Source organism: Hippopotamus amphibius, chromosome 14 (assembly GCF_030028045.1).
Source record: "Hippopotamus amphibius kiboko isolate mHipAmp2 chromosome 14, mHipAmp2.hap2, whole genome shotgun sequence".
NCBI classification, from domain to species: Eukaryota; Metazoa; Chordata; class Mammalia; order Artiodactyla; family Hippopotamidae; genus Hippopotamus; species Hippopotamus amphibius.
Window position 1 is genome coordinate 20,955,448 of NC_080199.1, and position 12,935 is coordinate 20,968,382.

Here is a 12,935-nt window from a genome sequence, read left to right on the forward strand (position 1 = left end):
AAAGCATGAAGATATGCATGGATAATTTCCCATCATGAACAGCTACACTAAGGAATGGCTATAAAATTTAAGTCCTCTATTTGTCTGAAGAAAGAGAGGTATCTTATTTTCCATTATATCTTATCACTTTACCAATTCAATATTATGGACATTTGTTTAATATTTTAATCTTAATCTGATCTTCTCCCAATGCTATAGGGGTAAAAAAGCTTAACTATTACGGACATTCCCATAGTTTTAATAAACTGTATTTTATAATCTACAGTGAATTATTATATTATTGAAAATTGTTAAATTAGATAATAATGCCAATAATATGAACTGTAAGTATTTCTAATTCAACGAGATGATACAATAAGGATAATGTTTGGTAAACAGAACTTAGTTCATTTTTATTTATATAAAAATGTCAAATGTTTTCTTGGTGTTATGAGACTTACCATCAAGACTTCAAATTTGAGTCTTAAGAGACTTAAGTCCATTACAGAACCTTACTTGTTAATTGAGTTATTAACAAAGATTTTTATTTTCAAATTTTATATAACTATGTTATATCTTTTATAATTAAAGTGAGTTTAAGATAAATTTTTCATATACAAACTCATGATTTTGCCCATAATTACTATTATGCAACTTTATTCTATAATACTTTGTCTCATTACATGCTTTCTCCAGTCAATTCTCAAAGTCTGCTTACAAATTTCATTCAAGTCAATCCTATTTATGTGTGTTATTAATTTCTTTATAATGCCTTCACTTTAAATCATGCTAAATATTGATAATAGGTTTCATTGTGTGGAATCATCAGTTATTCTATTAAAATTAGTTTCATTTTCATATTTAGATACACATTATAGAAACAACATCTCTACCATTTTACAGAGCTGGGCCACAGTGACATCTGTCACCTGGCTCTTCTAGATCATTACTCTTCTAACCCATGTCAATGATCAGCCTCCTCCAACATGTTTATGGCATAGATTGTGGTGATGGTTTCACAGATGTATACTTACCTCCAAATGCATCGAGTTTCATACATTAAATACGTACAGCTTTTTGTTTATCAATAATACCTCAATAAAATGGTTTAAAAAAAAAACTTATCCTCCACTGGATAATCAACCAATCCCCCTGTTACACTCACCAACACCCCTCTTTTATTGAGAACTTTAGAAACAGGTGACAATTTGTCTCGGACTCCAACTCTACCAACAGAGATTCCAAAGTCCAGTCTGTGTGGAAACCCATCCTACAGTCTTAGTATCTTTAACTCGCCTCCACTATACGCAGGCACTCACCTCACAAACACATCCTTGGTATATTTTACCACAATCAGCCCCTTCTTGGCCTCATTTTTCTCCTGCTACACCCTGAACTCACTGATGCTCATAATATATCCAGAATCTGGCCACTTCTTACCACCTGCTACGCCACCACTCACGTCTAAGCCACCAAGACCTCTCTTCTGGAATATTATAATCATCTCCTAAATGGGCTTCTAAGTCCATCCTAGCCCCTCTACATGCCCCTCAACAATTGGATAGAGGTTTTTTTTGTTTTATTTTGTTTTGTTTTAAATCAAGCCACACCTATGGTTAAAAACTCCTGTTTCAGAAGAGAAGCCTAAGAGGCCCCACACGAGCACTCCCGTTGCCTCTGGGGTAGCCTTTCTAGTCTCCCCCACACCCCCCAAAACCAGCCTCCCTGCTGCTATTCCTCTGCCACTCAATGCACACGCTCTCCTGCCTTAGGGTTATTCCCTTCGCCTAGAATGTTTTCCTCCCAGACATCCGCAGAGCCAACCCCCACACTTATTCCAAATCTTTGCTCAAATGCCAACTTTTCTTTGACTATCCGATTTAAAATTGCAACTCTCCCAATGCCCCTCCCACTGCACCATGCTACATTATCTCAAGGCGTTTCAATGTTGTAATTTATATCTGTACTATGTCAATATTTATTTTCTATTTGCTGAAATGCACACTGTGAGGATAGGGATCTCTTGTTCATTCCCTGAAGCATCCCAAGCCCTGAGAACTACGCCAGCACTGAGAGGCTGCCCCAGGAATATCTGTGGGAGGATGAACGAATCTCCTGTCACCCATGCTCAACCATGTATCAGCACCTCTCTGCTGGAACCCTTTCCCCAGGTAAGAACTGAAAAGGGCCAAAGACAGCCATACCGTCATGTGCACTGGTTTTCCTATTAATTAGTGGTCTCCAATATTAGCTTTCTAACTGAATTTTGGTTCATTTTCTTTCCCACTTCCCACCACAGCTATTCACAACTTCACCACCATACACACACTTCCTATTCCATTTCACGCCAACCCCTAGAGCTCCAGCAGGGTTCACCGTCCCTAAGCACACTGCCATGGAAGGTGATCACCCCAAACTTGGGGCTCAGCCAACAAAGCAGAGGAGGAACAAAATGTTTTCATGTAGCATATGCCACACAACAAGCATGGTGAGATACAAATTAATATCTCATGAGGTAGTACATAAAACTACTACTACTTAGCGATAGTATGTAAAATGTGAAAACAGTACTGAGTTTTAAAATAATTTCTTTAATATTTTAATAATGCCAATATGTTACCTTTCTTGCAAAAATAATTTAAATAAATTGATCATTAAATCATAGCATTACGCAGCTTAGATAAAATTTTGTAGGGCCTTAAAATACATTGGATATTTCATAGAGATAAGTCACCCTTCATAAAACTAAACATGTTGACTCAAAAACAGCCATTAAGAAAATGACCTATCAAAAGAGCTGGGAAGCGCATCAAGATATATTTCAACAAAATTTGTTAATGAAATTTATAATCAGTAAAAACATATAATAAAATTATTATTCTTACTGTAATTTTTTCTTCACATTAAATAAATTTAGATATATTCAAATGATCCCTCAATCTTTATCTTTCTACCTAACTCTTATAAATGGGGAAATAACCTACTTTCAATATTAAAACTTTTTACTGTTGGAAATATTACTCCAAGACACACACTGACAAAATATACTAGCTGACATCATCAAAAAAATCCATATTCAGATGTTAAGTGCACAAAGCTAATCTGGGGGCAGGAGAAGCATGAATTTCACTTTTTATAGCATGTACATTTTAGTTTGTTCATGGAGTGAAAGGTTTTTAAAAGAATTCATGAATATTACATTACAAAGTGAGTATCAACCACACATTAGTGATAGCACAAGTTGTCTTTGAAATTTACTGCCACACAATATTTAAAAAACTGTGATATTAATTCAGCTTATTTTCTTTTTTTATCTATAGTTATAAACAAGATGGGAAAAATCACTTAAAGAAAACATATTCTAAAAATGCCTGATTAACTTTAATAGCCTATTATTACTTTTAGAACTAAACATTTCTAAGATAAATGAGCTCTGTTTCAAAAGTAGTTAATAATTGTTTCTTTCCACAGATTACTAATGTTGCCAACATTAACATTTGAAAATATAAAACGGGACTCAATTTAAATACTAGGGGAAAAAAAGATTATATACCTTGTCTATACTTTATAAAAATGTCACTGTACTTTGTATGAATGTGGGATTTAAGAAATTCATTGTTGCTAAAATGTCTAATAGACAGTAAGATGATTGACAAATACTAAGTTTAGAGAGTAGAATGGCACTTAGCAGGGCCTGCAGGGCAGGCGAAATAATCCTGGTACAAGAATACAAACTTCCAGTTATAAAATCAGTAAGTTCTGGGGATACAATGAACATCATTGTGATGAGAGTTAACAATATTGTAGTATACACCTGAAAGTTGCTAAAAGAGTAGATCTTAAATGTTCTTGCTACAAAAAAGAACTGGTAATTATGTGACTTGATGGAGGTGTTAGCTAACACTACAGTAGTAACCATGCTGCAATACATAGGAGTATCAAATCAACGTGTTGTACATCTTAAATTTACACAACGTCAATTATATCTCAATAAAGCTGGGGAAATTTTTAACATAAAAAGATAAAAAGATCTTTTAAACTGAAACAAAAGTACTTCTTTTAAATGCACCATCAGAGCCACACGATGGCTACTACTTCCATGCTCATATAATAAATGTAAGGAACCAGAAGACTCATTATCTCCCCATCTGAGAAGAGCAGAGTATCATACAAGGAAGTGGGAGATACGAGGACCAAGAGAATGATGTGAGGATGGTAGCTTTGTGGACTGATGGTGGAGGGAGGGCTGGAAAACCCTTGCAAACACAGGACTCCATGTTCAATTTGTAATTCTTTATGATTTTTAGATTTTATCTACCTTTATCACCACCATCTCATAAAATTTATTTTATACATACAAATTAGGTTAATGTGTGTATGTATATGTGCGTGTCTATGCAAGTGGTAATTAAGAAAAAAAATTTTCATACTGAATTAATATGCTAGAAATGAGACATGAAAGCGAATGAAAAAAAGCAGGGAAGCAGAGGCAGGAGTAACCATGAGACTACAAATTATGGAAATGTACAGAAAACTTCTGGAGAGCTTGGATTTCCATAGAATATGGAAGGAAATTTGAATTATTTTTAGCTAAACTTTAAGATGTGGCAATCCAAGCTGATATATGTACCTAGAAAAAAAAATTCAATACACACACAAAAAAATTCAATACACACAAAACACTCACAATATGGTATGTATACTCTAAGTGTGCATACAGGTTCACAAGACCTATTCACAAAGGAAAATAAAGAACACACAAAACAAAGGAGGTTTTTTTTTCCATTTTTTTAAATCATGTATTTTTTTAAGCTCCTTATTGGAATATAACTGCTTTACACTGTTGTGCCAGTTTTTACTGTACAACCAAGTGAATCAGCTGTATTTATACATATATCCCCATATCCCCCCCTCCTGCAATTCCCTCCCACCCTCCCTACCCCAGCCCTCTTAAGTCACCACCCATCATCAAGCTGATCTCCCTGTGTTATGCAGCAGCTTCCCACTAGCTATCTATTTTACATTTGGTAGTGTATATATTTCAGTGCTACTCTCTCACTTCATCCCAGCTTCCCCTTCGCTCCTCCCCACCCCACCCCCATGTCCTCAAGTCTGTTCTCTACACCTGCATCTATATTCTTCTCCTGTCACTGGGTTCATCAGTACCATTTTTTTAGATTCCATATATATGAGTTAGTATACGGTATTTGTTTTTCTTTGTCTGGCTTACTTTGCTCTGTGTGACAGACTCTAGGTCCATCCACCTCACTATAAATAACTCAATTTCATTCCTTCTTATGGCTGAGTAATATTCCACTGTATATATGTGCCACATCTTCTTTAACCATTCATCTGTTGATGGGCATTTACGTTGCTTCCATGTTCTGGTTATTGTAAATAGTGACGCAGTGAACACTGTGGTACATTATGGTTTTCTCAGGATATACGCACAGTAGTGGAATTGCTGGGTCATATGGTAGTTCTATTTTTAGTTTTTTAAGAACACTCTACGACATAAATCAAAGCAAGATCCTTTTCGACCCACCTCCTAGAATCATGGAAATAAAAGCAAAAATAAACAAATGGGACATAATGAAACTTAAAAGCTTTTGCACAGCAAAAGAAACCGTAAACAAGACAACAAGACAACCCTCAGAATAGGAGAAAATATTTGCCAACGAAGCAAGTGACAAAGGATTAATCCCCAAAATAGACATGCAGCTCATGCAGCTTAATACCTAAAAAGCAAATAACCCAATCCAAAAATGGGCTGAAGAGCTAAATAGACATTTCTCCAAAGAAGACATGCAGATGGCTAACAAACACATGAAAAGATGCTCAACATCACTAATCATTACAGAAATGCAAGTCAAAGCCACAATGAGGTATTACCTCACACCAGTCAGAATGGCCATCATCAAAAAATCTAGAAACAATAACTGCTGGAGAGGGTGTGGAGAAAAGGGAACCCTCCTGCACTGTTGATGGAAATGTAAATTGGTACAGCCACTACGGAAAAAAGTATGGAGGTTCTTTGAAAAACAAAGGAGTATTTCTGAAAGACATTCAGACACCCCAATCAATAGGGAACTGCACATTTTGAAAATACCATTTCACAGCTTTAAGTTCATTGAATTTTATTTTACAATTCTTTTTCAAATTTAAATTTTTTTAAATTCAGAATTTAAAAAAAATTTCTGACAATAATTTCAGAATTATTGGGAAGGATGTGGAATAGGGACAAAGCACACCACCTACTTGTGGGAGTTTAAATTGGTTCAGCTCCTCAGAAAAATTATTCTGTAATATCTGATCAAGTTAACAAGGTCACGGTCTATAAGCCACAATTTCACTTCTACATAAAAACCCTAGAGAAACATATGCCCTTGGAGACATAAACAAGAATGCAAATATGAGTTGTTGGGAATTATTAAAATGTCCATGACAGGGAGGGTGAATAATACATATTAGCCACATATCTATAAAAAGAAATTTTATAAATCAATTCATCTTGGGACAGATAAATCTCAAAAACATAGCTAGTTGTAACCTCCCACATGTTCTGGCCTTTATTCAATACAAAGTTACCTTTTAAGAATCATCCCTTATGATCCCTTATACAAAAGTAAGATTAAACTAATATGAAGATAACAAAATGATAAAGACCCTGATGAAATGTCAACTCATCTTCTAGGCAATAAACACACAGTTCTCACATTGAAAAGATTTAACTGAAAATGTATTTAATATAAACTCAAGAAAGAATTGTTTAGCCTACTTTGAGCAGGTTACTATGCTTTCTAGGTAAGATTATCATCATCGCAACAGGTGATATTATCACAATCTATCATCAGTCAGAGTTAAAACAACTAAAACTTCTTAAAATTTAAAAAAGACACCTGGCAAAGTAAACCTGATCTTAGTTCTACACTTCAATTTTTTTCCACAATCAATAATGTTTCATGCAAAGCAAGCTTTATTTCCAGCTGAAAAGTAATTTAAGCTCTTACAACTTTTATTTAGAATATATGAAAATCAGTCATTTTCATAATTAATAGCAGCTTGCAGACACAGATTCAAAAGAAACAATTTTTAACATTTCAGAGATAGAGAGCAGTTGGATAAAGACCAATCACATTGATAGCTGCTATGTGAGATAACACACTAAACCATGCACTGCTTCAAACCAAAGGGAAAATGCAATCACATTCAGAATAAGCCATCGACAGAAAAAAGGTGCTCCTTCCTAGTTTTTTGGTTTTGTTTGGTTTGGTTTTGTTTGGGGGTGGGGTGGTTGGTTTGGTTTTGGGGGCTGCAGCAAATGCAGCTTGCAGGATCTTGAACCTAGGCCCTTGGCAGTGAAAGCTCAGAGTCCTAACCACTGGACCGCCAGGGAATTCCCTCTTTCCAAGTTTCTAAAATCAGTAAACAGATATGTTGGCATATCAGAAGTCTGAAGGAGCCAATAAAAGTAAAATAGATTGAAAATTTGGGCAACGCACAAACTAAGCACCTGGCAGTGCTGGCACCTAGTAGGTGCTCAACAGAGATATTAAATGCATGAAAGGAAGGGAAGAATGAAGGGGGGGAGAGGGAGGGAATCTTTCATTTTATTTCAGAACCACCTTCTTGCTAAGTATCACTCATTAATTTATCCATGTATTCATGCAGTTCATTTAATTACATTTACTGAGTATCTGCTCTAGGTCCTGGAGAAAGAGAAAAGTCAACACACCTCCTCAACACTGCCAGCCTAAGGCTACCTGTTCTCTTACCCTTGGGCCTTTGATCAGGTAATTCTCAGTGTTAGAAACAGCACTGTTCCTTTATCCTTGCACATAATGCTCTTCCAAGGAATAATTTTAAATATTATTCACCTCTGTAAAGCATAGCAGAAGTGAACAAAATAAGATGAACGTACTACAGGCTTACTATTGTAACATTTATATAAATCTACTCATCTTCTCATACACTGAGATATTCAAATATTCACTATATTCTTGTGCCTTCAACTATATGTACGTCGATACGTACCTACATTTTACGCTGGTTTTACAGTAGCTATACACTAGCTATACACATCACAGTAGCTAATCTCTGTCAGTGCAAAAGAGGAAAATATATTAATTACATTCACATTCTCATTCTTAATTTACCTGCTTTTTAAACAAAGATATTTAATTTTGAACACATTCCTATATTTCATTAAAAATAGGAATGTGATTTTTATTAAAGTCCTAAATCTAACATTTCAATCCAAGAGAACAAGCTTACCAATCTTTCAAGTACTTTTAATCAAGAAATGAAAATTTAATTAGCCCAGAGAATGAAATCGTCAACAAAAATGTTAACTCTTTCTTGTTCTAGATATCGTTTATATTCAGTCTTTTGCTATAATGCACACTTCTTAAATGCCATAAATAAAACTGGAAACTTCCAGAATAAAGACTTAGTATATACCATATATTTTAGAAATATGTGAGCTTTTTGAAGATGAGAGAAATGGAAAAAGCTCTATCTCTAAGGAAAAATAAAACTTCTTAACCTTATCTTTCTAATGTTTAAACAAAACACAAGCTTCCATGTTCTCCCAAATATTCCTTCAGTTTATTTTTGAAAATTATGCTGAAAATTTTGTATAGTTTTAAATTAGAAAAAAAAACCAAGCCCTAGTCTCTTATTTGAACAGAGATTTTAAAACTAACAGATTTGAAAGCTGGATGAGTTACTTTTTTTTTTTTTTTTACAGTAGTTGATATATTCTCTGTCAGCTTCCTTTATTTCTTCATGAGTCACACCAAACTTTAGTGTATAAATAAATAAAACATTTATAAAAAATATTTGCAAAATGATTTTAAAGCAGGCAACCCTACACTCACAAAACAGTTAAAGGGAAACAAACTTTTCCACATTATTTCAGGCTGCCCTGCTTTATTCATCAACATTATTAAGCCCCTGAAAGTGAAGAAGAGTTATTGTCGGCACTGTGATGGAGCCAGCACTCTCTTTGCAAACAGCACCACTAATTTACGAACAGCAACAGACATGGGGATACCCCTTTGTTCCTTTCATCTTATAAAACGCTGTATGCTACATGAATGATGACCCTGAGGACACAATGAAGCCCCAGTTCCTAATCATGGGCTCTTCCAAAAACATATTTTTGTTTGCCTATTTTATTTTCAGGAAACCTATAACAAACACCATTCAATTCCTTAAGTGAAAAAAGTAGAACTGTTATCCCAGTAAGGGGGCTCATTACAGTCCCATTGATATTACCTTCCAGCACTAAATTCCAGAGCTGAATGTGGATTGTACGTGGAATAACCTACTGTCTTCTGGTACCAGTTGCCAGCACTGTCTCCTCTCTTCTGAGCAATGTCAACCTCCCAGCCTTCATCTCATAGTCGTGTGGGGCCCACTACATCCACGAACCCAAGTCATCATCCCCATCGGTCATATCCAAAGGCTTCCTTCAAAAACATGCTCCCATGGGACCCCATAACATCCATGAGAGAAGGGACCATACTACATCCAAGTCCAAAGTCTTTTATAACTCACAGCATGGCTAAAAGAACAGGGTAATATTGTTGAAGTAGGAAACATAAGTGAAATATTAAAAAATCGAAAGATCAAAATATAGCACATTAACTTACATGATTTAAGAAGTGAATTGATTTCCCCCATTAAATTGCTCTCAAGCAGAGTAAGCTTCCCAATAAAATATACTGGCTTCTTTCTTAGGAAAAAAAAGGCTGATTTGCCTTCAGATATTTTCATTACACAGAAACTGGACAGAGGGCATTTTACTTATTGATAAAATGGCCTGTTCAGTTATAATACAGCAAATGTGATCTCTCAAACTGCTTTTAGCACATATATTTAGCTGTTTTTATGGCAATAAGCCTAAAGCTACTTATTCTATTCATTAAATTAAAAGCAGGTATTCTTCCTGTCAGAGAATTGGTTTCAGTAAAGTTAGCCTTTAGGCAAATTTCTTCTAAATATGTCTTGCCTTCTCATGATTCTTAAATAAAACTGACATGCCACAAATGGAGAACAAGATTATTTATTATAACAAATTATATTTAATAAAGGCCCTACGTTTTTCACTTTTATAATTGATATTTAAATAAAAAGCAAAACTCATCTTATTAATACATCAGGTACAATGTGCTAAACAGAAAATAACAAAAATTATACATAATGTTACCTGACACTTCAGTAGAGACAATATTACGTCCTTATGCTACCGATCGATAAGTTGTCACCAAACTTTTAGCAATATCACCAAAAGTTTTCAGCAGCCTAAACCCATGTTAAAAGTCTAAACATTCCAGGTCTTATATTTTTCCCAATCTTTTGAATTTAATGTGCTCTATCTTGATCAATTTATCCGACAATATGTGAAAAGTTTGTTAGAGTGTATTTGAAGACAGAGGAAAATGTTCAGCTACCATTCATTGAGTCCCTATGTGTCAGTAACTGCTGGCACTTTCTTTCCCCTCTACGGTTAGCACTGCTTCCCAAAAAAGCAGGCTTGATTTGTCATGCTCTTCGGCCACACCTTCTTACTTGAAGGGATTTAGTTTTGACATTAAAAGATGAGAAATCATAATAAAGCTTCCCCGTTCAAAAATCTTTAATGACTCTCTCAAACTCAAGTTGATGTTGTAAGCCTTCTTCCACTTGAGTTCAACTTACCTTTTCAAGCATATGGTTCACAACTCCCTGCCACAACTCCCTGTTCTGGTAAGGTTGATCTATTCACTGACCCCTTTATCTCTTAAATGTATTTTCTCTATTGTAAACACTATCATTTTCATAAGAAAAAATCATTACATCACTTTCTGTGGGTGGTTAATATCTTCTAGTTCAGCCAGTTCAAGCCACAAATCTTTGCTTATAAGGTATATCGATATAGTTTCCTCCAAAAATTTCACATGAATAAATTCTCTAACAGAAATAAGGTTGTTTTCTAAGACATCTAAAAATATTACTAGATTAAAACATCTTAAAACCTGACATTTCACAGTTTCTATTAAAAAAATCATCAATTCATCATGAACTACATCATAACTCAAATTCTGTCCTGATTTATTATATTTATCTTATTTAATAAGTATAGTTTTAAAAATTAATCAGCTTTGTGATTTAGTTATGCATGTAAACAAAACACAAATTATTTAAATAGATTGACATTAACATACTTATTAAAAAGGAATACTAGCAGAAGTTATATTTTGCATTGAACAAAAGCAATAAATTTGTTTGAAAAGCAGTGCAATCTAAACATTTTCATTCTAATCATATACAGAATAGCTAATACTTTATAAAAGGAAAAATAAATTAAGCCATTTTATTGCAGCAATAAGGAATTTTACAGAGGCAATGACTAAAATAAGAGAAAGAGCATTTATTTTCAAATGTGTGTTGTAATTTTATACCCATTAATTTTATTTCTGAACATATTGTTTGAATTAAGGTTGAGTTCTGGTCATAGCTGACCCTTAAACATCCAATTAATATTTCCTATTTTACTATTTATCAGACTCATCTACGCTTTGATATATCACACTGGTGTTCTTAGGAAAATCACATGAAGTAGTGGAGGAAAAAATCAGACAAATATTTTTTAAAATTATATTTTCAAAAATGAATCTATAATTACCCAGCTAAAAGTGATGAGATTTTGTTTTATAGGCTATTTTAATGAAATCTAATAATGACATCTGTTCATAATAAAGTAAAATCATGGGTCAGAATATTGGGGGATTTGGCAGAACCCCCAGAAAGGCATCTCACTAACATAACAGACTCCCTACTCCAAGTCAGTTTATATGCCCCAGAACGACCTCAGAAGCAAGCTGTGAAGTTTAGAAAAAGCTAAAACCTCATAGCAAAGACAAAGATGTAAACCTAGACAAATTTACTGGTATAGTAATAATTGTAAATTACATAGCAAAATTTATCCTCAGTTTCAGAAATCAAGATACATTTACCTTGAAAGGCAGCTGCATTTCGAGATATCAGAAACTTTAATGTAGAGCTGGATGTTTGAAGCACCTGCTGCATATCTTGGCGAGCTGCGATTTGATATCTCTCCTCCATCTTCCTGGTGCAACATGTAGGTTTTTTGGCTATGCAAACCTGAAGATCAGGCCCTGGAATACAGAGAATATTTTTCAGAATAATTACCTACTCATTTAACAAACATTACATGTTACGTATCAGGCATTAACAATCAGCACTGAATATAATGGGTTCATGTGCTATATGCCCACCAGCAAAATGACACCAGTGTGTCAACACCAGCCTTAGGATACCCTGGACCCCACAACAAGCTGTGTTAGGAACTGGCCCCACCGACCAGCGGGCAAAAACCACAAACACAAGAAAGTTAAAAAATACACTACTAAACAACCAACGGATCACTGAAGAAATCAAAGGAGAAATTAAAAAATACCTAGAGACAAATGAAAATGAAAACAAAACAATCCAAGGTCTATAGGATGCAGCAGCAGAAGTTCTAAGAGTGAAGTTAATAGCAATATAAGCTTACCTCAGGAAACAAAAGAAATCTCAAAAGAACAACAACAACAAAAAACAATGTTAGGAGGAAAGAAATCATAAAGATCAGAGCAGGAATAAAACAGAGAATTTGGGAAAAAAAAAGATAGAAAATATCAATGAAACTAAGAGCTGATGCTTTGAAAAGATAAACAAAACTGATAAACCATTAGCCAGACTCATCAAGAAAAAAAGCAACGGGGCCCAAATCAATAAAATTAGAAATGAAAAAAGAGAAGTTAAACTGCCACCACAGACATACAAAGGGTCATAACATAAGAGATTACTACAAATAATTATAGTCCAATAAAGTGGACAACCTAAAAGAAGTGGACAAATTTCTAGAAATGCACAATCTCCTGACACTGAAGAAGGAAGAAACAGAA

General features: G+C 34.5%; 1 protein-coding gene across 1 annotated transcript in view; it reads right to left on the bottom strand.

Moving 5' to 3' along the window:
* Window positions 1–12,935, bottom strand: part of GPC5 (glypican 5) — a 1,362,776-nt gene that overhangs the window by 1,299,188 nt on the left and 50,653 nt on the right. Inside the window, exon 2 of the mRNA XM_057706978.1 lies at window positions 11,982–12,143. Within this exon, the coding sequence (XP_057562961.1) occupies window positions 11,982–12,143 (162 nt within the window). The remainder of the gene's footprint in view (window positions 1–11,981; window positions 12,144–12,935) is intronic.